At 47.1% G+C, this 26,403-nt stretch overlaps 2 protein-coding genes across 5 annotated transcripts in view; one reads left to right on the top strand and one right to left on the bottom strand.

The window, feature by feature from the left end:
• WDR76 (WD repeat domain 76) lies at window positions 1–19,715 on the top strand. Its single transcript, XM_088139284.1, has 11 exons — window positions 1–516; window positions 662–717; window positions 3,601–3,727; window positions 4,094–4,186; window positions 4,275–4,318; window positions 4,401–4,554; window positions 8,474–8,629; window positions 10,017–10,231; window positions 14,787–14,936; window positions 18,890–18,943; window positions 19,105–19,715. The coding sequence occupies exons 1-11, from the start codon at window positions 310–312 to the stop codon at window positions 19,358–19,360; spliced, it is 1,512 nt and encodes a 503-aa protein (XP_087995410.1). The 5' UTR covers window positions 1–309; the 3' UTR covers window positions 19,361–19,715.
• A 298-nt stretch (window positions 19,716–20,013) lies between these two features.
• FRMD5 (FERM domain containing 5) overlaps window positions 20,014–26,403 on the bottom strand; it is a 115,435-nt gene continuing 109,045 nt past the window's right edge. For 2 of the 4 annotated variants that reach the window (XM_088139282.1, XM_088139283.1), the window contains exons 11-15: window positions 25,390–25,464; window positions 24,887–24,955; window positions 24,574–24,680; window positions 22,820–23,160; window positions 20,014–22,640 (exon numbers count right to left, since the gene is read on the bottom strand). In XM_088139282.1, coding sequence (XP_087995408.1) covers window positions 22,593–22,640; window positions 22,820–23,160; window positions 24,574–24,680; window positions 24,887–24,955; window positions 25,390–25,464 — 640 coding nt within the window. In that variant the 3' untranslated portion in view covers window positions 20,014–22,592. Of the gene's footprint in view, window positions 23,161–24,573; window positions 24,681–24,886; window positions 24,956–25,389; window positions 25,465–26,403 lie in introns of all 4 variants that reach the window. The other 2 variants (XM_088139280.1, XM_088139281.1) reach the window with 1 other exon arrangement.

The following is a 26,403-nucleotide window of genomic DNA, read 5'->3' as shown; positions in this document are numbered from 1 at the left end:
AGGCCCGGCGGAGCAGGGATCCAACGGTGCCCGGCGGAGACTCTGCCCGGGCCCCCGGGCGGAAGAGCCGCGCTCAGGGCCAAGCCGGGGGGGCTCCCGGAGGGGGCGCCGGCCGGGGTCCGCCCGCCGCCCCGGCTCGCTCTTGCTCTTCTCGCGGGGGCGCGAGCCCCGCCGCCGCCGCCTTTCCGAGAAGGCCGGGAGCCCCGCCTGCGCCGCGGCGGGGCTGTTCCGCGCGGCGAGGCCCCGCCCGCCCCGCGCTCCCAGGCGCGGCGCGACCCCGGGGAACCGCCAGCAGGGAGCCGGGCGGCCATGGCGGCGGCGGCGCGGGCGGGCGCGGGGGGCCGCGGGCGGCGGCGCCTCGGCGGGGGCGCGGGGCCGGGGGGCGAGGCGGAGGCGCCCGAGGCGCCCGCCGCCCCGCGGGACGACGAGGCGGCGCAGCTGTCGCCCTACGAGAGGAAGCGGCTGAGGAACATCGCGGAAAACGCCGAGTTCTTCGCGTCCCTGGAGCTGTTCGAGGTGGGCGCGGCCGCGTGGCGCGCGGGGCCGGGGCGCCTCGGATCCGGGTGAAGCGCGGGGGGCGGCGCGGCGCGGCGCGGCCCGCGTTGGCGGGAGAAGCGGAGCCGCGCAGCCGGGCGCCTCTGACCTCTTCCTCCCCTTCCAGTCCGCCGCCAGACTGCGAAGAATGACCCCGACGGGGAAGGCGCGAGGGACGAGGAGGTAAAACTGCCCGTTCGTACCTCGCCCGCCCCGCGGCTCGGAGACCTGGCAGTCCCCGCGGGAAGGTTCTCGTGGCGCGCGACCGGCGGCCCTCCCCGCGGCATCCGCGGAGCCCCGGGAAGATCGCGCTTCTCGCAGCCGCTACACCTCGCGAGATGAACCCAGGCGGCCTGTGAGGGGCAAGGCGCGGAAGGGGCGCGGGCTGAGGAGAAGGGAACGGCCGGAGGCGCGCTGAGGTGGTTGGTCGGTCCCTGCAGGGTGAGGGAAGGCCCAGCTGCAGACGTGAAGGAAGAGCGAACAGGCCGAGGGGACGCGGGAGATGGGGACGGTCGGGGTCGTTACACGGAGGTAGGGCGGTCCTCGGAGAGGAGGAGGCGAGGAGAGCAAAAGGCAGCAGCGAGGATGGGCTGGGATCAAATGGGCTGGGGAGGGAATGCGGCATATTTCCCTTCTCCACCCCCAGCCCCCGTTATTTCCTGTTTTTTATTTCTTTTGCTTTTTATTTCTTAGCGTAATGATGCTTACCTTACAAGAGAGTGATGTGATTCGCACGAACGTATGTACTAAATCCGAGTGTGCTCAAATACATATCCTGGACTTCAAAAAATGGAGCAATGCCTGTTAGGATGGCACACGGAACAAGTGGCTGGGGAGCAACGCTCGTGATGGGGAAGAGCGTAAAGGAGAGGAAAAATGGGGGGCAGCAGGAGAGGCCAAGGTGGCTCAGTTAAGCTCTGAAAATAATAAGTGGGCAGGCACGAAGGGAGAAAACCTACTGGTAGACTGGAAGTGTAATGGCAGTGTTAAGAAACTAAGACAAGAATCAGTCTATCAGTTGCTTAATAAGAGCAGCAAAATGCTCCCTGGTATCAACCAAGTTCTTACAGGCCATTTTGGGCAAATATTTGGAACTACCGGTTTGGTTTAGTGGCTAAGCTGTTTGTCTAGGACCAGAAAGACCTGAGTTCAAGTTTGCCATTGGTCACAGAAGCTTCCTCTCTCACAGCCCAACCTACCATGCAAGGCTGCTGTTGGGGAAAAATGAAGGGAGGTCCCGGTGGAGTATTTCAAGGAAGGTGGGGTGTAGATTTGACAAACTGATACTCAACATCTCTTTTCTCTCAGTCTTTTCCCAAAAGATGGTGGTTGTTTCATCAGGGAATTGTGGAAGGACAGGACTGGAGATAAAAACATGGCTAGGGAGTACCTTTTGGATCCAGGAACCTAGAAAATCTTGCTAAATTTAATGACTGAAACCCGATATCTTTGAAAAATCCTGGAGAATAAATTGAATACTGGAGAAGGGCTGGTGACCCTATTTTCAGAAGGTGAAAAAGAAAGATTTGGTTACTTTGACCTGTTCCTTGGAAGATTCTAGAGCAGTTCATCTGCAAGTCTCTTGAAAGCAATACATGAGTTAGTCAGCATGGATTTATCAAGAACTGGTATAGAGAAGTTAATCTTTTTGATCAAGTAACCTGCTTAGTGGATTGTGAGTGCTATGGATACAACATACCTTGACTTCAGCAAAGCATTTGCAAAATACTGTGTGTCATTCTCTGGTTAGGAAGCTAATTAGGTTGGATGGTAGGACATTTCAGTGAATACATTGTTGACTCAGAAATCATGCTCTGAGAAGGCTCATTGATCGTAGATATAGATGATCATAGATATAGAGTGCCACAGAATTCAGCCCTGGGTCCTGTACTCTCCAACATTTTTATTAACAGTATGGACGATGAGGTGGGTGAATGTTTGTTAAATTCACAGATGATCCAAAATGGGTCAGGATATCTAACATACTGAAGAACCAGGAAAAAAAGTTAGAGAAATTTCACAGTATACTCTTTGGTGTGTTACTTAACCAGTGTCTCCTTATTTATTAGTAGTACTTTGATACAGCTCAGATTGCCATGGTACTGCAGGTTATGGATTGTTCTAAAGGGCCCATACACTTTCGTTCACTGCAGCAAACAGCTCTCTTCAAATAGCTGAAAGGCTGTAGATGAAGGTCAAGCCTTGTTCTCTGTCAGGATTCTGGAGTGAAAGATGTGGAATAGCAGATTTTAGTTATAGGAAGGCAGATACAAATTCAGTGTTAGGAAACAATTCCAAACAGTAAGAGGGATCCTACTTCAGAGAGGTTATGGGTACCCTTTCACTGGATGTGTTCAAGCTGGGTAACATCTATCTGGGAGCTTTAGTTGGGGTTCTTCTACTTGCCAGAGGACAGAACTTGATGCCTTCACTGGGCACTTGCAACTCTAGGATGCCCTCTGCAGCTCTCGGGTGGGAGAGGAAATAGTGAAAAATGCTTATAGACCAGCCAGAAAAGAAGTTATTTAGGGGGAAATACAAAAATATGGATCTGTCCAAGGGTCTTTTGAGTGCATATTTTTACTATAGACCTCACATTTTAAGAAACGTGGATGAATATTCTGAGAGGCATTAGCAATGCCATGTTGTGGCAATTTTCTTCTTTACGGTTCTGGGTGTAGCCTGGGGATTGGGCTGGAGGAAACTATTTGCTTTCTCTGGAGGGGCCACTTGGGGCTCTTGGAGAAGACTGGCAGCCCCCTCTGTTTCATAGGCCAGAGGAAACAATCCACATGCATCTGGTTAGCCAGCTGGGGAAGAGTTGCAGGGGTCTTGGTCTCCAGCCTCATCTAGCGAAGCTCACACTGAGTTCTTATCTCCAGATTGTAGTACAGCAACCCTAGTGATAGCAAAGGGAAGAAATGATAGAAAATACAGTAAGAATTAAAACAGCAAGAACAGCAAGTAAATGAAAATAACAAACAGGGCATAAGCAAATGTTTTAATGACATGAATGTATTCTTTGAAGCACGAGATTTTAGAGGTGAACTTATATTGTCTCGGTAGAGTTAAATCTCCAAAGGCAGAAACTAAGACAACTTGTCGAAGATCCATGCGTTTGCAGAGAATAGATCCACTGGGTGTTCCCCTACCAGAGGCAGAAGCACAGCTGGAATCTTCTGTTGAAGAGCATGTAAGATGACCAAAGGGGAGAGTTGCAAGTTAAGATGTGCTTGTGCTTGGCCTTCTGGGCGGCTCAGACAAGTTAGGGGCTTTCTCACTGTTGCTGGCAAAGCTTTTCTGATTGACGGTTATCTTGTGCAGGGACTTCCAATTCTTCCCAGTAGTCTTGGATTCCCACTGCCACCTCGCTAATAAGCATGTGGTTGCTTTGAGCACATCTTAGAATTTAGCTTTGCTCAAGGATTGTGCAAACAAAGCAAAATAATTAGAGTAGGAATCTGTGAAGTGTTTCTGCCTGCCGCTTGTTTTGTGGACTGTACTGATAATGAAGATATAAGCAATCCACTGCTTTTTATGTCTCTTCCTTTTTTGAAAGGCCCGATTGCCACCTGGACCTCATCAAATGGTTGCTACTGTTCAGGAGCCAGAAGCTGACACATTTCTCCACATGTGGGCAAAAATAAGTCAGGTATTGTCAGAATTTACCAGTAAGTTTGAAAGAGAGCTTGAACACTTAATATATGTAATTTCTGCATTGTTTTCTAACCATTAACTAGGTGGAGCCAAAGAAGAATCAGAAGAGCACATGTAACTTAGAAAGGTGACTCTGAAATTAATCTTAACTTGCTTTTTAAATTTGCTTGCTTTTTGTTTAAACTAACATGTCAATTATTTTGGCCCAGTTACAAAATTCATCTCCGTGGGATGGTCCTCAGGGAAGAACATGTTGCAAAAGTGGTGAAAAGCCGGATTTATTCTGTGGCTGTCCATCCATCCGAAAGCAGAACTCTGGTGGCAGCTGGAGACAAGTGGGGGCAGATTGGCCTGTGGGATTTGGTAAGTACTTCATGTTCCATTCTCTTTGCAGTAATGTCTTACTCCAATTTCAGGATAGCATCTATACGTCGTTAGGTAGGAATAGTTGAATGTTTAGGGAAACAAGGAACATTTTTGGCTGTGAAAGATGCAAGGTGCTGGGCAAGTGAGTATCGTCAGCAAGAAGATGAAACTCAGAAATGGCCTTGCTGCTATTTAGCTGCAGTCAGACTCCTCTGTTTCCCTTTCAGTCGACAGGATTTTGGTAGGGTAGCAAAGAGGCTTGTACTTTGTTCCAAGGAATGCAGGTTCTGTGATTTGGAAAGAGATGAAGAAGCTTAAGAAAGGCTTTCTGTCTTTCTGATCTTGTCTTCTATTGGATGATCTCCATGCTCAGCAGTCTTGTAAAAGGTCTTACTGTTTATAAGGTCTTTTATAGTTCAAAGATACCAATGAAGAGAAAAACAGTGTCACAGGTAGAGAATGAAAATACAGCCAATTTTAGAGTTAGATCAGTTTAGGCTCTATAATAATTATTTTATTCTTGGGATTCATTTATTTGTTTTTAGATGTATATCATCTGGAGTCCCATTTTAGTGAAGTGTGTCAGGCTTTAAACATCCAAAAGTATCAGACAAACTGCTAAAATAGTTAGGCACAAATATCTTTTTTAACATTGCTTTGGCCTGTAGATAAACTCATCTTGTGTTTTCAGAAGAAACGAAATAATGTCCTTTCTGCTGGTAAAAGAGGAGGCAGCAAAAGGTCACCAGAGGGGAGAGCAACGGTGGATCTGAGGGGAAACCTTTCCAATTCCTCACGTTGAGCCTCTGAGCTGCTTAATCAGCTTGTTGTGCAGCTGTTCCTTCCTTTGTTTCTCTTTTCTCTCTCCTGAAGTTGTGGGGGAAAGAATTTAGAGCAGCCTTTTCACCCTCTGTATCTACCTGGTTCTGTTCCTCTCCTCCTGGCTGCTTGTGTACATTGCTTTCCCAGTGCGGAGGGAGGAACAAAATGCCAAATCAGGAACAAGAGGACTGCTCCTTGCTAAGGCCACTTGGGTGCCCTGGAAAGAGAGAGCCATCTGCAGTTGCATGGCTTTCTCAGTGGGGTAGAAGTTTTCTTCTGCCATGTTGTTGGAGCTGCAGAGTGTGGAAATACAACTCTGAAATGGTTGTGAATGGAAGATTAAGTTTTCCAAAGTGGACATGTGGCTGGGGGGCAATCCTTTTGACTTGGATGCCAACCCTCCACTCTCTGTTTTCACAGCTTGGCAGAAGCTGCTGCAAGGCCTATGGTGACTCTTTCTCATGGAGGGATCTATGAGGTTCTTGGTAGGTAGGGGGTGGGGTTCCTTTTCACAGAATCATAGGGAGGGTCCTTGGAGATTACTAATCCAACCCCTGCCCAAGGAGGTGATCCTCAGACCATGAGAAGCAAATGGGCTGTCCAGCCTTTGCTTGAAAACCTCCAAAGATGAAGCACCCATGACTCTAGGAGGTAGGCTGTTCCACTGTGTGGTAGTCTCATGATCAGGAAATTCTCCTTATTGCAAGTTTGGATCTCCCTCTGTAAACCTTTCACCCACTCGTTCTTGTTTACCCGCTTCCCTGTGACAGCTCTTTGAGTATTGGAAGTTAGTCTCCAAGCCTCTTGCCATTCTGTCACTCTTCCTATACTCTTCCCAATTCCTCACTGTCCTTCTTCTGTTGTAGTCATAGTATTTAGGTGCAGTCTAACCAGAGTAGTATAGAGCAGAACTATCATTTCCTGTGATTTTGACATTATACTTCTGTTGATGCAGTCCAAGGTTGCATTAACTCTTTTGGCAACTGTAACACACTGCGGCCTACCAGGATACCCAGTTCCTTCTGTAATGTCTATTTGGTACTGGCACATCTGGTTTTCCCTGCCAAAGTGCAGATCCTTACCTTTTGCCTGACTGAATTGCATATAGGACCTAATTTTCGGGTCCGTCAAGTTCCTTTTGAACCTTGAGCCTGTCTTCTGAAGTGTTAGCAGTCCCTCCCAGCTTTCTATCTTCCGTACATTTGCTGAGCATCCCTTCTATCCCCTCATCTGAGTCATTTATGACAATGATGAAGAGAGCTGGACCCAGGTCAAAACCTTGAAATACCCCACTGCATAGTTCCCTCCTTGTAGACATAGATCCATTCAGGACCACTTCCATCTGATAGTGGGTCCATCCACCCCACACAATTCCATTGTATCAGGAAGGAGGTTCTTATCAACCTTATCAGATGCCTTATTGAAGTCTAAGCACAGAACATCCCCAGCATTCCCTTGCTCTACTAATATAGCCATTTTGTCAGAAAAGACAGATTTACTGGCATGACCTATTTTTAACAAACCCATGTTGTTTTCTGAGTACTTGTGAATGCATCACGTGCTGATGTCAAGCTGATCTGTCTCCTGGGTTCTGATAGACGACATTGTTTGACTGAAGGGAAGTGAAGTGCACCCACTCTGCCTGAGCTCCCCAGAGGAGCAGAAACCATATATGTCATGAAAGGCTTTATAGGTGGTAACCAGCACCTTGAATTGCATCAGGAAGCCTACTGGCAACCAGTGCAGTTCACAGGACAAAGTGTCATATGAGCTGTAGCCTCAGAGTGGTCTTCAAAAGCAGCCCCATGTAGAGCACATTACAGAAGTCCAACTGTGGAGTGACTAGAGCATGAGTGACTGTCTGGAGGATTTCCTGATCTAGGAACAGGCTTAACTGGCCCATCAGATACAACTGGTCACAGGCTCTTGGGCATAGCTGCCATCTGCTCTTCAGGCAGGCTCTGGGAGTCCAAGAGGACCCCCAGATTGTGCACCAGTCCTGACTGGGAAACCGCAGCCACATCCAAGACTAAAGATGGAGACTCCACACATCTAGGGGACCCAGAAATCCACAGCATCACTTGGCTGGCCCAGAGTGGAGACGTACAACTGGATATCATCAGCCTAGTGATGATACCAGTCCCTGGACCAGTGGATGAGCTCCCCCAGTGGCTTCATGTAGATCAGGGGTCCTCAAACTTTTTAAACGGGGCCAGTTCACGGTCCCTCAGAATGTTGGGGGGCCGGACTATAGTTTGAAAAAAACATGAGAGGAGGAGAGCCGCTGGACCCGGCATACCTGTCATGTAGAATAGTCCAACTCTGCAGTCTCCCTCCTCGTGCATTGCCTGCAGTTCCAGACATAGCCCCGACACTTCCACTTGTGACAGACAGCAGTGGTGGCCAATCAGGTGGGCGGGCTGGATAAATGACCCTGGCGGGCCGTATCCGGCCTGCAGGCCGTACTTTGAGAACCCCTGATGTAGATGAACAGGAGGAGAGAAAGCATCATGCCCTGAGGTATTCCACAGATAAGAGTCTGAAGGCATGACCTGAAACTGGCCCCAAAGAAAGGAGGAGAACTGCTGTAACACGGTGCCTCCAAATCTCAAGCCCCACAGTAGGTCCAGAAGGACACCATGATCAACATTTTTGAAAGCCTCTGAGAGATCAAGGAGCACCAGGATCAATACACCACCCTCACACACAACCCAAGTGAAAAATAGAAGCATGCTGACAAACACAACACGTTACTTGTTTACAAAGAAGAAAATGCAGACACCTCCTTTGGCCACTGCTGGTAGGGGCTCAGAAAGAACTCCAGAATCCTAACTCAGCTGGTTTTGCCTGCCTTGATTAAATCAGAAATGTGGGAATATCAGTACAAAATTCTTTTTATTTTTGTTTGTGTACATCCAAGTTGGGAATATTCTCACTTTCTGAGAATACCTGCCTTGGGCCTGGGTGGGATCCTCTCGGTGAACCATTGCGTTCCTGTCCCTGCTTCTGCTTCCTGGTAGACCTTGCTGCAAGTTCTGCTGCTCCCTGGGAAAGGCAGTAACTGTGTGATGCTGCTCTGGTTTGTGTTTTTCAGGACTGCAGTTTGGAAAATGGAAAGTACATCTTCATACCCCATAGCCAGCCAGTTAGCTGCCTGCATTTTTCTCCCGCTAATCCTGCTCATCTTTTATCTCTGAGTTATGATGGCACATTACGATGTGGGGATGTAACCAGAAGAATTTTTGAGGAGGTGAATATTGATATTTTGCAGCCATTAAATAATACTAGGATGTATTATTTGGCAGGGACCTTGTGGATAATCTACTCCAACCCCCTGCCCAGTGTGGGAGTCTGATACTACAGTAACCTTATACTTACATATTTTTTAGGAAAAGGCTGCAAACTCCTGACAGTGCTGTTCCCTTAGAAAGTGGAGCATAGCTTGATTCATAGAATCATAGGGTTGAAAGGGACCTTGGAGGTCTTCTAGTCCAACACTCTGCCCAAGGCAGGAGTCCTCATACCATCCCAGACAAATGGTTGTCCAATCTTTTCTTGAAAACCTCCAGCGATGGAGCAACCACAACTCTGGGAGGCAAAGCTGTTCCGCTGCTTAATAGTTCTCACCCTCAGGACATTCCTCCTTATTTCCAAGTTGGATCTCCCTCTGACGAGCTTCCACCCTTTGCTTCTTGTCCTACCCTCACGTGCTATGGAGAACCAATCGATGCTTCTTGCCTGTGGCAGCCCTTCAAGTATTGGAAGACTGCTAGCATGTCTCCCTTCAGTCTTCTCTTCATTAAAGCTAAATGAAGAATTTAGGTGCATTATTTAGGTGCAGTCTGTCAGGTCCAGTGGAGTTTGGGATGGACTGTCCCATTCTTGGCCTTCTGCCCTGTTCCAGGAGGCAAACGAAACTGGGGGAAAAAAATGCTCTCTTCCATGCTCCTGGGATGTCCCTTGCTGTTGTCGGAGGGTGAGCACCACAAATCGAGGTCTGGGGCTCTAGAGAGAATCATTGCAGGCCATCTCAGATAGTTTTGTTCTAAGTGGCAACTTCCAACTGTGTCCTGACCCTTTCCGGGAAACAAATTTTAGGGGTTTTTTTGAGTTAGAGAGTGAACATTTATTTTTATGTGTTTGGGAAACTCATCTGTCTGCAAGAAAGCCTGCTTTTCTCAATCTTTTGAATGTGCTGCATGTGACACTTGAAAACAATACATGGAAGTTTAATCTCCAACTGTTGTGAAATGCAAGCATAAAATCAGTAGTTCAGGCTAAATAATATACAGGTAGTCCTCGCTTAGCGACTTTGTTTAATGATGGTCCAGAGTTACGATGGCCTTGGGATAAGTGCTTTACAACCACTGCAGTCACTTGATCACAATTTGCAATCTTTTTTACGATGGTTGTTAAGCAAATCATGTGGTCGGCAAACCCATTGGGGAAACTGGATTCGCTTAATGACCATGTGATTCACTTAACGATCATCATAAAAAAGGTCATAAAATCTGCTCTGGTTTGCTTAATGACCAAATCGCTTAGTGACCTAAATTCCGGTCCCTGTTGTGGTTGGATAGCAAACACTAGATGTATTTCAGGCATAGCCTAAATGGAAACCTCTTTCTCATTCACAGATATACAGAAATGAGGACCACAGCCTTTCTTCGTTTGACTTCTTGGCAAGTGATGCCTCTACTTTGGTTGTAGGAATGTGGGATGGAAGGGTGGCCATAGTGGATCAGAGAACACCGATACATTCCCCCGAGCTCTCTGCAGATCTTCATTCAAAGACGAGAACGGTCCATGTTCACCCCATCAGTAGACATTACTTCATTACTGCTGGGGAAAGGTAGGTTCCCACGCTGACGCCAATGTTTACTAGCCTGGTAGGAACTGGGAAGGAGCTGCCCTAAGCAAGCAACAGCCACCTGTTTGCATTAGAATAGGATCCGAAGAAAAGTGTTTGGCGTAATGAATATAAATTGGTCAAAAAGGCCTACTAGAGATATGCGTTCGGATAAGCAGGTTACCCGGAGCCACATCAGCATTGGGTCTTACTAAGTGGAAGTGGAATTCTTGTCTGCAAGTGATCTTTCCTATCTCACAATATGGAGCAGGGGAAAAGAGGAAGGAGCTTCCCATTGATGCTCACAAGTACCCCCAAGTGTGGATATTTGTTGACTGGCTTTTCACTTTTTTCCCTGAAGCACATTCTCTGAACTACACTGACCCAGCGTATAAGCATTAACAGGGAGTGTATACAGTCTAATCTGCAAGAAGTGAATGGTCTAGAAGCAGTAGGATTCAACTTGATTGAAGTGGTGATACCAACTTGTTTCCGTGCATACTTTGCATTTCTGCTTTATGTAGAAAAAATTATTCTACAGATTTTTAAGTCCAAAATTTTAAAACATGCTGTGAATACTAAAAAAAAAAAAAAAAGATCTCAGCTTTTGCTGTGTCCTACAAAGCTTCTGTTCCTTCCCATTCATCTGAAACGCCTTCTTGATTGTCATCCCAAGTGAAGTACCAAGTCAAACACCTTTGCAGTAAGACAGAAGAGAGAGCAGCCCCTTGGGCTGCTTTGGGCACAATGTTGGGGAGGGGTCTTGACCTGGGAAGAAACAGTATCCCCACTGTACTGGAAAGGGAGACTCCTTCAGCACCATGCAGGTATGCTCTCCTCAGAGGTTCTGGGTCTGGCATCTCCCGCAACTTTTAGGAGGAGATCTGGCAGTTCCCCTGTGATGTGAGCAGGATGCTTATGCAACTGCTGGCTAGTAGCGCTGTGCTTTGCAACATGTGGGAGTGGGTGTGGAGCACCTGTCCTATTAAATAGGCCACCATATCTAGTTGACCTTTTTTTGCCCCTTATCCTAGGATCTGCACCAAGAAGTTTACCTGTTGATTAGATTAATAGTTGTGAGGCTCCCAACCAAGATCCGCATCAGTTCCTTTCCTCCCTCCCAGATCACCCATCCATCCCAGTTAAGGCCTGCTAGAAGAAGAGATGCGGGGACAGAATTATTGGTCCTCTGCTCTGTTACAAAATAAAACTATGTGTAGCCATCTGTTCAGACCCATCTCCCAGAAAAACCCACTTTTGTACAATGTTTCTCTTTCCAGATGAAGGTTCCCACAGTGAGGTGGGATGGGGGGCAGTGTGAACCTATTACAAACAGAATCAGAAGTATAATTGAGCAGCTGACAGGATCATAGAATCATAGGGTTGGAAAGGATCTTTGAGGTCTTCTAGTCCAGCCCCTGCCAGAGTAGGAATCTTCAGGCCATCTCAGACAAATGGTGGTCCAACCTTTGCTTGAAAACACCCAGTGATGGAGCCTCCATGATTCCAGGAGGCAGACTGTTCAATTGCTTAATAGTTCTTGCTATCAGGGAATCCCTCCTTATTTTAAGTTTGGACCTCTCTCTGTAAAGCTTGCACCAGTAAGTACTTGTCATATCTTTGGATGCTGAAGAATAAATCCACACCCTCTTCCCTGTTATAGTCTTTCAAAGAGGGGAGACTGCTATCCTGTCTCCCCTTAATCTTCTCTTCTTTAGGCTAAATATACACAGTTCCTAAAAGCACTCTTGTTAGGATTTAGCCTCCAAGCCCCTCACCATCTTTATCACTTTTCTCTGCACTCTTTCCAGTTCCTCAGCATCCTCCTTCTATTGTAGCTGCAATATTTAGTCTGACCAGCGTAGCAGAGAGCAGAACTATCACTTCCTGTGATCTCAGCCGTATAACGCTGTTGATGCAGCCCAGAGTTGCTTTGGCTCTTTGGCAGCTGTAGCACACGCCTAGCTCGTGTTTGATCTGTGGTCTGTTAGGATCCCGAGATCTTTCTCATTGCTTGTCCCTGTGCATCTGGATTTTCCTAACTAAGTTTCCTTACATTTAGATTGGTTTCAGTGTTCAGGTCTATCAAGATCCTTTTGAACCTTGAGTTTGGTGTCATCTGCAAATTTGCTGAGTATCCCTTTTATCTCCTCATCTGAGTCATGTATGAAAAGCACTAGGTGACGAGCACTAGGCCCAGGACAGAACCCTGAGGGACTCCACCTCTCCCTCCACCTCTCCCTCCACCTCTCCCTCCACCTCTCCCTCCCTCCACCTCTCTCCATGTGGCCATGGATCCACATGTTGGGTATGGTTGTTCAACCAATTATGAATCCATCTGATCGTGGGACAAGCCATCCCACATTGTTCCATTGTATTTGTCAGGTTTATCAAATGCCTTACTGAAGTCTAGGTTTGCTACCTCTGGGTCTACTAGTCTAGTTATTTTGTCAAAAAAGACAGATTAATCTGGCATGACCTGCTTTTAACAAATCCATGCTGGCTTCTAGTAATCACCTTGTTCCTTTCTAAGGACTAACCCACTGCTTGATGCTCTTTTCTAGGATTTCCCCAGTTACTGATGTCAAGTTAATGGGCCTGCAGTTTCCTGGATCCACTTTTTTCTCTTTCTTAAAGATTGGAACAGTCTTCTGTCTTCTCCAGTCTTCTGCCACTTCCTCTATACTGTTAGTCAAAAAGTCATTTTATGTCTGATTCCAGCTAGATTACATGAAATGTTGCGTTCACCTGAACTCTCACTTCTTCAATTTACAGATAGGGGATAACGTTCTGTTGCCTTGTTGGCCTAGGTATCTGTCTAGATACTCCATAATCCTCTTTGTTTCTGTTTTAAATTAAAGCAATAGTCATTAATCTCTACTGGGAGAATGAAACGATGAAACTTTCCTTTCTTCTCATCTCAGCTGGAACATGGACACTGCATTTTTAAATTAGTAAAATATATAGAAATAGTACATAAATTAAGGAAATCTATTTACTAGGTCTATCCATGCTACTCATTCAAAACATTAACTTAAATATTACATGAGATAATTTCAAAAAGTGATGCATCATTTAATTATTAAGTAATTTTAAATACTTACAATATAAAACATGTTACAAACACTTCTAATTTACATGCTAAACGAGAAGCTAACAGATGTGCATTGCACTGTTTTTCCCCACAGAATTCTTGTTTTTGTTTGAACTGTTAGAAAATGGAAGATTTTCAAACTGTCAACCTTTAATATTTTTATCCTTTCTCCAAGTGAAGGACACTAAGAGTTCATCAAAATCTAGCTAATTTGCATTGCACATTGCAGCTGCAACATCTCAGAAGTTGTCATCCAATTCCTGCTAGTTGATTGATTGATTGATTGATTTTTAAACTTGTATGCCGTCCATCTCCCCCAACGGGTGACTCTGGGCGGCTCACAATAACAAAAAAGAACAAACACACCAATCCCTCCAACAGTGACTAAAGTCCATAAATAATTAAAATACAAACATACATTAAAAATGTCCTGAAAACCCCCTGTATATTTTAGCACTAAAACCTTCAAGATGCTGGGGGGGGGATCCTTGACCGGTGGGATCTGCAACCTGCCCCTTCTGCTGGACCGAGTGGGGCGGGCTGAAACAACCGGGGCGAGACAGTTCCTTAGATAACCTGGTCCTGTGCCATGAAGGGCTTTAAAGGTTATGACCAACACCTTGAATTGGACCTGGAAACAAACTGGCAACCAATGCAGCTCACGCAACAGCAGTGTTATATGTGTCCTCCTAGGGGCATTGAGAACTGTCCGCGCCGCTGCATTCTGCACCAGCTGTAGCTTCCGGATACTCTTCAAGGGTAGCCCCATGTAGAGGCCCAGAGAAGGGCCACGTAATCCCCAATAAGCTTTGAGTCTGGTTTTGTTTACTTTTTTATATGCATGGCACACGCATGCAGCCAGCTGGCTTTGTGGTGCTAGGTTTTCTTCTTGGATACACCATCATCATCACCATCATCAAGTTCCCTGTCACACTACTCCTTTGCTCCCAGGGTACAGAACACCTTTCTGCTCTCTTCCAATTCTGCGCACCAACCCTGTGGCCTTATCAAAAAGCCCTCAGCCCAGCTGGGAGCTCCATCACATGCATCAGACTAGGAGTCAGGCTCAACTAGACTTTGTTTGACAAGGCTGAGGATGGTGACATAACAAACCAGAAAAAGGGGCCTCAAGCACAAACTTCATGTAGGCTGAGCAGGTGATCCTGCAGGAAAGCAAGCAGTAATGGGGGAACAGCCCCATTAAATTCCAGAAATGTGTTCGAAAAATCCTCTCTCTCATTATCATCTCTGAAAACCTGTTTCTTCACTCGCAGGACACGGAGAGTCTTCCTGAAAAGCTTCCTTACTTTGATTCCCCACAACTGTGAACTTGGATTCTCCACTGTGGGAGGAGACGTGCCTTCTTTTTCCTTAGTCCTGCTTGTTCCGGGACTGGTGGGAGGAGATTCCCTTCCTAGGAAATGGACAGTCCTGGTAAAGATCATGTTCCCATTGCTGTTACAGAAACGTCAGTATTTATGATGCTCGGCACCTGAAGAGCAGAAGCCAGCCAGTACTTGCTCTCACCGGACACACCAAGAGCGTTGCTTCAGCTTACTTTTCACCTGTGACCGGAGACAGAGTGGTGACAACTTGTGCTGATGATACACTGAGGTATGTGTGAGTTGGCTTTGTGTTAGGTTATGCTTTTGTGAGTCTTCCTTCTAATTTTCCTGTCCTGCAGCTCTGGGCAACCAAAATACTCTATTTAGCAAGGTAAAAAGGCCAGGGGAATTGCCCAGTACCTTCATACCAGATGTTTCTTTCTTGAGGCAGATTTGCCCTCGCAACCGTTCTTTTTCTTTTTTCTTCGCAGTATGAGCAGAGCAAAGGGAGTTAGTTTGTTTCTGTGTCAAAATGGGGATGAGACAGAAAAAGTCAGTTGAAAGAGGGCTTGGGGAAATGCTGGAGGATTCAACATACGTACCTTTATAACCCTTTTATAAATACTGTGAGGAGTCAGGCAACTCTGGTTCTACCATTGACCGTCAGGTTCCACAAACTGAAAAGTCAGGAGGTCGGTTCACAGAGCAAGAGGTGGTCCAGTCCACTTCCCCTGGCTGTGCCAGTTGGCATCTGGCCCCGAGGGACAGAAGAAAGGGGGAAGCAGCCTGCCGGAGCCGCCTCCTGCCAAAAGGTCTCTGGGTGAACTTGCGCAGGATCTGCAGCTGCAGCAAAAGCGAAGAAGTGCCAGTTGTCACTGTGTAGGCCCAAATGTGGGCACACGCTACGACTCGGTGGTGTCCCATTTTTCACCAGGGCTGCTCTAGGCATTGTTTTGCTCTCTCCAGCTCCTCCAAGAAGCATGGAGCCAGCTGGGATTGGCAACTGAAAACTGTTTGGAGATGAATCAGGTTTGAGACTGAACTGTCAGGGAATTCCCAAACACTCGGGATCCATTAGGCACTGGGGTGGGCCATCTTAATAGGCTCCTCACCTACACAGAGATCAAGGGTGCTTGTGACCTGCAACCTGGCTAGAAAGTGATCAGAGCATGGTAAGGGACAGGTGGTAACCTCCTCCATATCCAGACCACGTTTCATCTGCTGTGAAGGGGAAACCAGATCCAGCATCTGCTGGGGGCCCACCATGAAATCCCAGGCCATCCCTGACATCCCAAGGCATAGTGCCCAACCAATCCATACCAGTCAGTGCATTCATCCATTGTTGAATTTTCTATGGGCACAGCACCAATCTGAGTTGGGGTGTCCAAGAGTCAGACCACAGAGCCCAGGGTTAGAAATAAAGGCCTGCACCAATGTGCAGGTCCCCCTTCTCCAGCAACCTATCCAGTGTCCCCTAGCATATCTTCCTCTGCCCATCAGGGTTTCAGAGTGTGCCAGTATCTGCCCCCACCTTCCTTGCTTCCCAGATTACATCCTAGCTAGTCAGCTCTGGGCTGCAAAGTGTCAGCTGTTTCACAGTCATAGGTGCACCTGAGTGTCCCACTTTCTTTGCACTAATCCAACATCAGATTTTCTTCCCAGGCCTCTTGTGCATCTTTGCTGTTGGTATACTGCCTGTGGGGGTGAGGGGAGGAGCCCTTCCCCCCGCTGTCCTCGGACTTGAGGGAAGCCCGCTCGAACCAGAGTCTACTCTCTTCTCCTTGACTGGATCCTTCTCTGTCAGATTCGGCGCATTCAGGGTTCCACTTGCTCCATTCCAGGGCAGCACAGTAGCTTCCACAAACATGCAGAGATGCTAAGCCACCCATGTCTTGTCGAGGTTCCACTGCCCTGTCCATCCATGGTCCCTTTCTTCCTGCCCCCTTGCTCAGCCTAGCCCTCCGATCGCCAGTCTTTCTGCTGCTGCCTGATAGAGCGTACTGGCAGGCATGTTGTTTCTCCATCCCACAATGACTGCCACTTCCAAGAGCATAGATGTCCCCTCTCCATCTCCCTGTCTGCCATTTCCACTGAAGACCGACTCAACATCACTTTGAGATCACTCCAGTGTCGGTCCAGGCCCAGACTGACCCGACTGCATTCTCTGCACCTGTTCCCCTGGCTAACGAACAGCCTAGCTCAAAACAAACCACTTCTTGAAAGCCAGAAACAAGTGGAAGAGCTCTGCAGCCATGGCTCAGTCAGCACAAGGCAAGGCTGTCGTTAAATGTGGTGTCTCCGTTGCACAAGGCTGCCCAGCCTCTGTTGTGTCGGGGGGGTGTCCAGGTGTGAGAGGTTGTCGCTGTCCTAGGCACAGGGGTTGCTTTTCTGGCTTTGCTGCCCTCCTTTTGGCATGCCACCACCAGCAGGCACGGGGTGGGTCTCCACCTGCATTCCTCGGCTGCTGTCTCTGTCCCTTTCCCCCATCCCTTTTGGGATTTAACTCAAAATAACAATGGGGGAAAAACATCCAGGAGGGGACATGGTAGCGCAGCGACTTAATGACGCTGAAAGTTGCTGGATTAATGCAACTGTCTCTGCACCTGAATTAATGCAAGTGTCTCCTGGCAGCTGATCCCAATTCCTCTCTCCGTCCCCTGATTTCATCTAGAAAAGCTGTTTGGGCTGATCTGGGCCTTCTGGCAGGTTTTCCCATCTCCGTGCAGTGCAGGGCTCTTTGCTGGCTCACTATTGGAGCCAGAGGCCAGTTTAAGCTACTGGGGCTTGTGTACACACCCACCCACCCACCTAATATCCAACTGCCCTGGGTTCTCCCTCTCATCATCTTGGCTCCGTTCACATTCTCCTGTCAGGGATCTGGTCTCCAGTCCTGGAATCAGCTCCCAGTTCTCCCTTCATGATGTCTCCGAAAGTTTTAAGGAGTTTAAGGCCTTTTTATTGGAGGAGCTGGCTGGTGTAGATAAGGGGAAAGAATGCTGGTACAGTAATAATAACTCAAGCTGCCCCCCCCAGGAGGTGGGAGGCAACGAGGGGAATGGTTAACAGCAAGGGGGGAATAGGTTCTGAGGAAATAGGCAGGAGGAAGGAAGCAGGGTGTGGTCTGAAATTGGTAAATGCAGTTTAAAGTCATCCTGGCTTCTTTCCTTTGCAAATGTCTGGTGTGCAAAGCCAGGGAAGCTTCAAATGAGAAATGAGGAAGCAGCAGCTGATTCTTTGGTGTTTGATCTGCTGAATTGAAGCATGTCATTTCTTTTAGAAGAGAAGGGCCTGGTTGCTGCTGGTGTCGCACTTATGATCATTGTGGTGCTTTTACTTTTCAAAGCTGGCAGTTATGTTCTTGAGGAGTCAACCTATGGGCTGGGTGGTTGGCTTAGTTGGTTTCACTTCCACAACGGGTATCAACTGACTGTAAAGAGGCTCTCCATTTTGAAAAGCAAGTCCTCTGTCAGGAACTTGGGACTTGAGCAAAGACAGTGGACTAGGCAGATACAGGCGGGATAGCGGGATACTAACCAACTGACGCTATGCCTGGCTGTATCCATTTCTTGTTGAGCCTGTGTCATTGGAGCATGCTCCCGGAGAGGTGAAATTTGATCCTCAAGGAAGTTTTGATGATGATTGTGCAAAAAGAGACAGATGACTACAGTACCAATGTGATTAGAGTGCCCCCAGCATATGAGGAACACCTTCACATGAGAAAGTTTGATGAGAATTGGTGGCAACTTTTCCTCCAGTTATTGATGTTGGCTAAGAGTGGAATGTCAGCCGGGGAGATTCCCAGTCGCTGTCTCCGCTGCGTCGTGCAGGAAGGCTGTATGGAGAGCAGCACAGACTGCCCTGTGTCCGTGAGCAGGCCGTGGGGGCAGCACCGTTCACACCGACGAGGTTTCCTCTTGGGGCGGGGAGCAAGGCTAAGCAGCTTCGTGGATAAGCCCTAAGTGGCACTTAATCAAATCAAGTTGTTTATTAGAGCCTAAGGCTAGATACGGTGAAAGTTCCAATAGTAGAACTGTTACATACATCTATATATATAAATGAAAAACAATGAGTACTATATCATAAGATCTAAATAAGAACATATATAATAAAATAAAAAATAGTATTATGAAGAGTGGCACGTAAGGCAGCAGTTACGATCTTAGAGTTTGGGACCTACTCCCTTAAAACCTAATCCAGGTGCTGGGATTTGTTATTTGGCTAAAGTTTGTTTTTGCCTTACAGGATCTTCGGAACCAAATGTTTATCATCTTTAGCTCCTATCCTCGCAACTATACGGTGAGTTAAGACAAGGAGGTTGACTCGGTACTGATGAGACTGAAACTGTGTAAATATATAAGATTACCCACAGTGAACAGGTCTTGGTATTGGATTGTCATTCAGGAATTTAGGGGGCAAGTGAGCAAAAACTACATCCCTGTTTTCTCTTTTCTGAACAGGCACAACAACAACACAGGCCGATGGCTGACCAGGTTCCAGGCCGTTTGGGACCCCAAAAGGGACGACTGCTTTGTGGTGGGGAGCATGGCACGGCCGAGACAGATCCAAACCTTTCACGCCACCGGAGAACTGGTGCACTCCTTGTTCAGTGAGGATCACCTTAACTCTGTTTGTTCCATCAACTCCTGGCACCCCACCAGGTATATTGTTGCGGGTGGAAATTCCAGTGGCCGCCTGCATGTCTTCAAAGAGTGAACAGGGCCAGAAGAAGAAATCCGGATTTGGTGTTTAGCTTAGTTATGACATATATTGCCTCAGGACAAAGATAGCTGCAGACAAATAAATAGATTGTGTTACGCATCTTAAGATGGTATCTATTGCTACTAAGTTGGAAATTAATAAGGCCCAAACTTGTCATTTTGGGATTATCAGTTTTTGAATGGGTTGTGAGAAACTGTTAGTGTCAGTTTATTCACAGCAGCTTATCAATCTGTGTGAGGAACTGTGCAATAGGGAATACCCCGTTTAGAAGTTAAATGCTGATACTTTTGTGATAAGAAATATAAATGTTGGTGTGTTCAAGAGTGAATAAAAAGCATATTTTATTCAATATTTTGCATATAAGCAGCATGTTTATATTGCTTGTTCCTGGTGTTGATTGGAAATTATGAATGCACTGGAATCACAGATCAGAAAAATGGCTCTTACAAATCATTGTTGGAGATGACCACTGTGTTTGTAAACATCTTTTAAAAGTACACTGCCTCAAACAATAGTATAAATCTCCCCCAAATGTTAGTTATTCATGCTTCTGTTATAGTGAACATATATAAATATGTTTAAAATGTTTCAGTAATCATTATACATGATCATATCCCAATTAATTTACTCAAAAAGAAATGTTTTCATCATTATTAAGTATTTATTTAAATTTAAAAATACTTTTATATGGCATCAATGATTTTGCACTAACTACAGGCTGAATATGTAGAAAAATTTACATTTTTGAAGGAAAATGTGACATACAGTATTTGGCACATGAATTATTAACATCTATATTATGAAAATGAAAATTCACATTTTCAGGTAATTCATCTTTTCCTGCTTCCATGTGCAGCACATTAGTCCTTAGTAAGAGTCTGTTTCCTCTGATCCAGCAACCTGTGGACATCCCCCCAGTTCATACAGTTGTGATTTGGAACAAATTAGTAGTGAACCATGAAAGAACACAGAGCGAGACAGGACAGCTTTGCTTGCCAGTTGGACTAAACCCTTGGCAGAAATAGAGCCCAGTCCCTAGGGAGCTCTTCTGGGCCCCCCAACACATTCTGAAATGCACAGGAGAAATTTTCTTCTGGTTGGGCCCAGGATTGTTTAGAGTCAACAGCTATCTAAGAATGACTTGCCCCCATCAATGTTTATTTCTTGTCCATTTAAAAAATGTATTGCATGAAATTGTTACAAATAGATCGGACGGGTTTGAGGCAAGAGAAACACCACCAACAATTAACACGTGAACTGCTATTATCTTTCTCTGGAGTGGAGAATACTAAATGAAAACTTTTCACTCACTGCATAGAAGCATCGTTTACTACAGACTGAGGTAGGAACACCACACTAGAAGTTTTTGTTGCTGTGTTGCATAAAACAGTATAAATCCTTGGATATAACCCTCCATCTTCTCACAGATGATATAAAATTTAATGTACCGGTTCTTCTTATTGAAAGCCAAAATTGCTTTCAGCTCCCAGGATGCTGGCAATGGCGTGTAATGGTTGACTCTGAGGTGAGCACTTCCATTTCCCAGGGACCCCTTGCTAACCGATGTGCACACTCCCAGTCTGAGTTCAGCAGATTCTTGCCCATTCCCGTGTATTGCTACGCTGTTAATTGTGCTCTTTTTCTGAATGGTGAACGACCAGCCGTGGAGGGAAAGTCAGTGCATGTCCTCCATAGCCCTCCTTCCCGTCGGTTCTGGCAGTGCTTCAGTTCTGCTGAATTCGGAGGGCCCGTGTGCATACGGCGGAACCACGGCTGCCCGGGCAGAGTCACAATCATGAAACCGGCCTCTTGAAATCTTTCTGATTAGATCCCCGGATGACTTGAAATCTCTCCCTGAGGTGAAATAGAACCCTTGCCGGTCAAATTTCGTGCTCTGTTCCCACTTTTTATTGCTCCCTGTACAAATAAGCTGCTTTTAGAGAATACTATCTGCAGCACAAAACAAAATAGAAAAAAGGCTGGATTCCCTTTACTTTGGAGACAAAGTTGGTTTGATTGTTTTCATCTCGGTGGTTACCTGTCATTTCTCCTAATCTTCATTTTAAATAGCACAAAATAGCCCACTTTTTCCTTGATCTAGAAACGATGGATGGGTTGGTGCAGTGTTAACACACTGTTCTAAAACATTCATAACCTTTTGAGTATCTCCATCACTTGATACCCAACACCACATTTATCCAATTTGTAAAGTAAAAAAAGGCTTGGTTCATTAACAAAATATATATATTTTTCTTAAAATATAGGTTGAAATAAGTTCTTTCATAATACAAAAAAAATTGTACTGTTTACTGTGGCAGAATCTCATTCAAAGAAATCCAGATCTGATAGCTACTACAGCAAGACTTCGTCAACAACCATCAGGTCCATAGATTGACTCTTCCCATATACCAACCCTTGCTTCCTTTGGGACCTAACTGTTCTAAGAAAAGGTCTCTCTGGGATTGTAAAGGCCAAGAGTTGAAATTCATAAAAGACAGGTTACATGGCCATTGCACTCTATGCTAAGGGAAGAAATAGATTTATACCTAACTGCTGACCTCTCATAACAATCTATTGCTTGAAAAGAATTAACAATGCTGGATGATCGTACAATGTGGGCATTGGTCCTATCGCCCCCCTTCGGTCCCCACATGAAGCCTGGTAATTGGTAAGAAAGTAAGACTGCCGTATTTTCAGTGACCACGTTCAAGGTGGTAGTGCTGCGCACAGTGGCAGTTTTAATAAAAGAATACCATATTATTAAACTTACAACTCAGTAGCACCATTACAAAAGCTCCTGCATAAAGTAACAGCTGTCTTCATGGACTAGTGTCCCAGCTGAAGGCTGGCATTTAACGCAATGCTAGTAATAATAAAATAAGCTCTCTCTACTTGAAGTTTTTGAAGTTAACACCTCAACAAAAGCAAAAATAAATTTGAAGAGTGCAGAGAAATTTGAATGTTGGAAAGCAGAACTTTGAAGAAGCTTCCAGAAAGAGGACCTCCAAAGAAATTGGTTGCGTGGTTGGTTTGATCTGGCACGAGTCTATCCCTTTCTTCGGCTGGGAAACCACCCTCCTGGGCTGCAGCGTGCTTTGAGTCATGAAAGGAGGACTTAATTTATGTGCCGATGGTGCCACGATGAACCCCATTTTCTGGGAATGGGCAGCAGGGATCTTCCACAGTCCACCTGGCTAGTTACTAGGAGGAGAACTGCCTTCAGGTATCATTGAGCAGGCTGAGTACGGAGCGGATTTTGCAGGCAAACCATCGCCTGAGGGGACAAAAGTATTGATAATGGAATTGCTCAAATTCGGGGGTCTGACGAATATCACGGAAAAAGGCAACGTCAAGGTCAGACTCCGTAAGGATGATCAGGAGAAGGAGCAAAACCAAGAGGAGTCCGACTGTCACAAGGAGCAAACGGAGGACACTTAAAACAAACTTATTCACCTGTTCTGCCTGCGCTCCACCACTGCTGCACAAGGCCCGGAGGTCCCTTCCCAGCTCCTCGGCCTCCACCGCGGGGGAGCCGCTGGCCTCAGATTCCTTCTCTTCCTCTATGCTGCAAGGAGCGCCGTTCACTGGCCTGGACAGCAGCATCAGTTCAAGACTCTCTTCGGCCACCGGAGTGGGCAGCACGCTGTCCGACGGACTGTAGACCTCGTCTGAGATGACCGCCACCCGCTCACTGCTCTCTGCTCTGCCACTTCGCGAGTGGGGCAAGAAGGCGTCGCTGTGGGAGGTCGACCTGACCGGGGTGGAGTGAGCGCTGTCCCGCAAAGACTCGAGGCCTGAAGGAATGGAAAGAAGGGCCTCATTGCGGGGCCACAAAAGCAGTTTTGTCCACTTTTTTTTTTTTTTACATTGGGGCTTTCTGCTTGCGGTTGGCCCTGTCAGGGTAACATAAAAACTGCAAGTTGATTGAAGGATAGGCAATAATGACTTGTTTTGCTCGACAGAAGCTGCTAGAGGAAGAATGGCTATGGATTTAGTGGCAAAGCATCGAAGCAGGAGGGTATTAGAATTCAAGGTCCAAAGCCCTACGTGTCTATAACAACAGGCCCAAACCCCTGCCCTTGTAGGGCAGGGCAGGGCAGGGCAGGGCAGCCTTCCCTGTCGACTCTCTTCAGATCGATCGAAGCGCCTTTTTCAGCTAACGTGCTTTTGCCACTGAAGGCGCATCTCCCAAGTGCTGTTTCTAGCCTTGTTCTTCACTGTGGTCTCTGGGCACAGTTAGAACGTTTCAGGCCTCTGGCTTGGGGCAGGAACCAACGCGCCCAGCACGTGTCCTGTAAGAGGGTCAAGGCATTCCCTCCAGTCTCTTCTGACTGCCACGGGGCGTCATGAAGGCAGTGGTGTCGCGGGCTCAGCTCGGTGCTGCTGCCACACACTTCAGACGTGTATTTCCTAGAACCCGCACAGCTGGGAAAAAGCATGGCTGCCAGCAGATGCCGAGAAGTGCCCACACCAAGCGCAAAGCACCTTTACCTGCTTCAGATCTAAACTCTCCGTTCCTCAAAGAGATTTTTCACAAAAGTTTCAGTTTGAGGAATGATTTCCTAACTAAGGTGCAGCTGGCAAAACATTCAGCAAGCGCACTGAAAGACATTCTACTGCCACAGTTTTGGTTGGCGCTGAACAGCCTTTCTCATAAAAATACTGTTCACTGAAACAACCATCTATTAATTGCTGTCCATACATATCCCTTGGGAATATACTTTCCTGCTCCAACTAGCAAAGGAGGATGAAGTGGGAAGATGGTCCCCCAGAGCCTTCGATCATTCCAGTTTGGTACTGTGAAACTAAAGTCTCAACTCTTGAACACTTCTTTCAATACCTAGTTCCACAAACTGATTCAAATCCATATCAAAGAGAGCTGAGTAGTACAACAAAATGAATTCTAATGAATCGGAAGTAGTGTGGTTGCTACTTTTCTACAGGTAGTCTTCGTTTAGTGACTGCCTCATTTAGTGACTGTATGCAGTTACGACAATGATGAAAAAGTAACGTCACGACCAATCCTCACATTTACAACCTTTGCAGGTCTGTAAAGCAAAGGAAAGCTGAAAGAAGATTGTAAACACAGCCACGGTTTCACTTAGCAACCGCTTCGCTTAACAATTGAGTTGCCAGTCCCAGTTGTGGCCGCTAAACAAGGACTACCTGTATCAACTGGAATCGCCAGCAAGGGGCAGCCAGCTCACCTTCCATGATGGAGATGTGGACGGCCCTCCTCCTGGTCCTGGGAACGCTGCTGAGCCGGGGTCCGTGGGGGATGGAGGGGCAGCTACGGCTGGGAACCAGACCAGCCCTGCAAAAGAAAGGAAGGGCACCGGGCCAGGACCGGCGATCACAAGGGCGGAGCCTTGCAGAAGGCCAGGCCCAACCGAGGAAAATGTGCGCTTGGCCATTCGCTTTGCAACTGGGAGTGGGGTGGGTCCTACCCCAACCCCCCAATACGCCCTTCTTGCTCACAGGTGGCCCTTTGATTCTTGCTCATCCCCGCAGCTGCCTTACCTGTGTATTTCCGGAGGCTCCCTCTTAATTTTGGCACTAGACTCCATCACTTCTTTGGCAACTCGGCCGCTGAAAGAGATTGAAGAGCAGAAGGGGTGACAAGCAGGGCAAATGCCCAGCCCAAAATTCTGCCGGCAAATTCCGTCTGTCCCTGAAACTCAGGAGTCCAGCAACGTTTCTCCCTCATGACCAGAGTTGATCTGCAGCATCATTAAGGGCAATAGCTTAATCCCTGGGCAATAACTGGATGGTCTAGAATGGGTGGAAAGCGTTTGACTGGGTGCCCAGCTTGCTAACTGTACCTGGAAGAGCCGAGCGGCAATGGGTCTGTGTGGTACTGGGAAGGGGGACCACCAGGAAATGACAGGACTGGATGTGTCAAGCTCAACTCAAAGGAGACACTGCTTTTGTACTGTCACCTCCCTTAGCTAACTCTCAGGTTTCACACAACCGGGCGTGTGTCAAAATATATCCAGTAACAGCTACTTACAGTCATTATTTACCTGTATCGGAACCGGCTCCCTTTGAAAAATAAGTTGCTGCTGGAGACCGTGCGAACTTGGCTGGACTTCTCCAACCTGAAGCAAGAAGCAGAGGTGGGCAAAGGGGTTGAATAGCAACCCTTGATCAACAGCAGTTACTTGGCTTTTGAAAGTGCTGAGATGGGGGCGGGCGGGCTTTGGAAGCTGTTCATTACTGTGTGCTGGAAACGAAGCAAAGGCTCAGGGTATTCTGAGAATGGGCAGGAAGACGGGCTCGTGGGCTGCCAACGGCCATGAAGCAGAGAGGGTCATTCCACGGGAGCTGCACCCACTTCTGTAACTCAGGGTCTGGCTCAGACACGCAAAGGGGAAGGACGGCCGTCTTTTAGGCTTCCACAATGCCCATTATGGACACGCGGGCGGCTTCCCATGAAAGGGAACTCCTCCTGGGACTTGCCCTGCTGGCCTTTCCACGGTCACAGCCAGAGGATCACCTAAGCTGGCCACGTTTTATGGCACTTCTTTGCATCTTGATTACCAGACCAAAGTGAGATAGCTGCCTTACGGCGCATCCAGAAGCTGCGATTAGAGTAAAGTGCAGCATCGGATGCCTGCAAGGCTCCCAGTTGAAAGGACGGGTCTCCACCTGCGAAGCCTAAACAGTTTTCACCTGCCCGGGCACGACAGTCCGCAGGGGGGCCTTTCTAAAGAGGTTCCTTCGGAGTTTGCAGTTTGCCCAGATGCATCTCTCTTGCCAGGGCCTTCATGGTTAACATTTACATGTCTTCTAATTTTGGGTAAGCCACTTTTGTCCACTTGTTTGTTGAGAAAGATGGGACATCCACCTCCTCAACAGGTAAAGGGAGGAAAGGCAGGGCTGATGCCCTCTTCCCCCTCTACAAATATCTCTTTTTTGTGGATTTCAGTTTGACAGGGTGGGCAGTGAGGAGACTTTTAGCTGCCCGAGAGAGGGAGAGAGACAGACAGACAGACAGACAGAGGGATGGGGAAAGTGAAATGAAAGAGCTGGCTGTT

This window comes from Python bivittatus, unplaced genomic scaffold (assembly GCF_059951505.1).
Source record: "Python bivittatus isolate LINGU-HERP-01145 unplaced genomic scaffold, Pbiv_v1 ctg000210_np1212, whole genome shotgun sequence".
NCBI classification, from domain to species: Eukaryota; Metazoa; Chordata; class Lepidosauria; order Squamata; family Pythonidae; genus Python; species Python bivittatus.
Note: the sequence above shows the minus strand (reverse complement) of the source record. Positions and strands in the feature narration are given on the sequence as shown.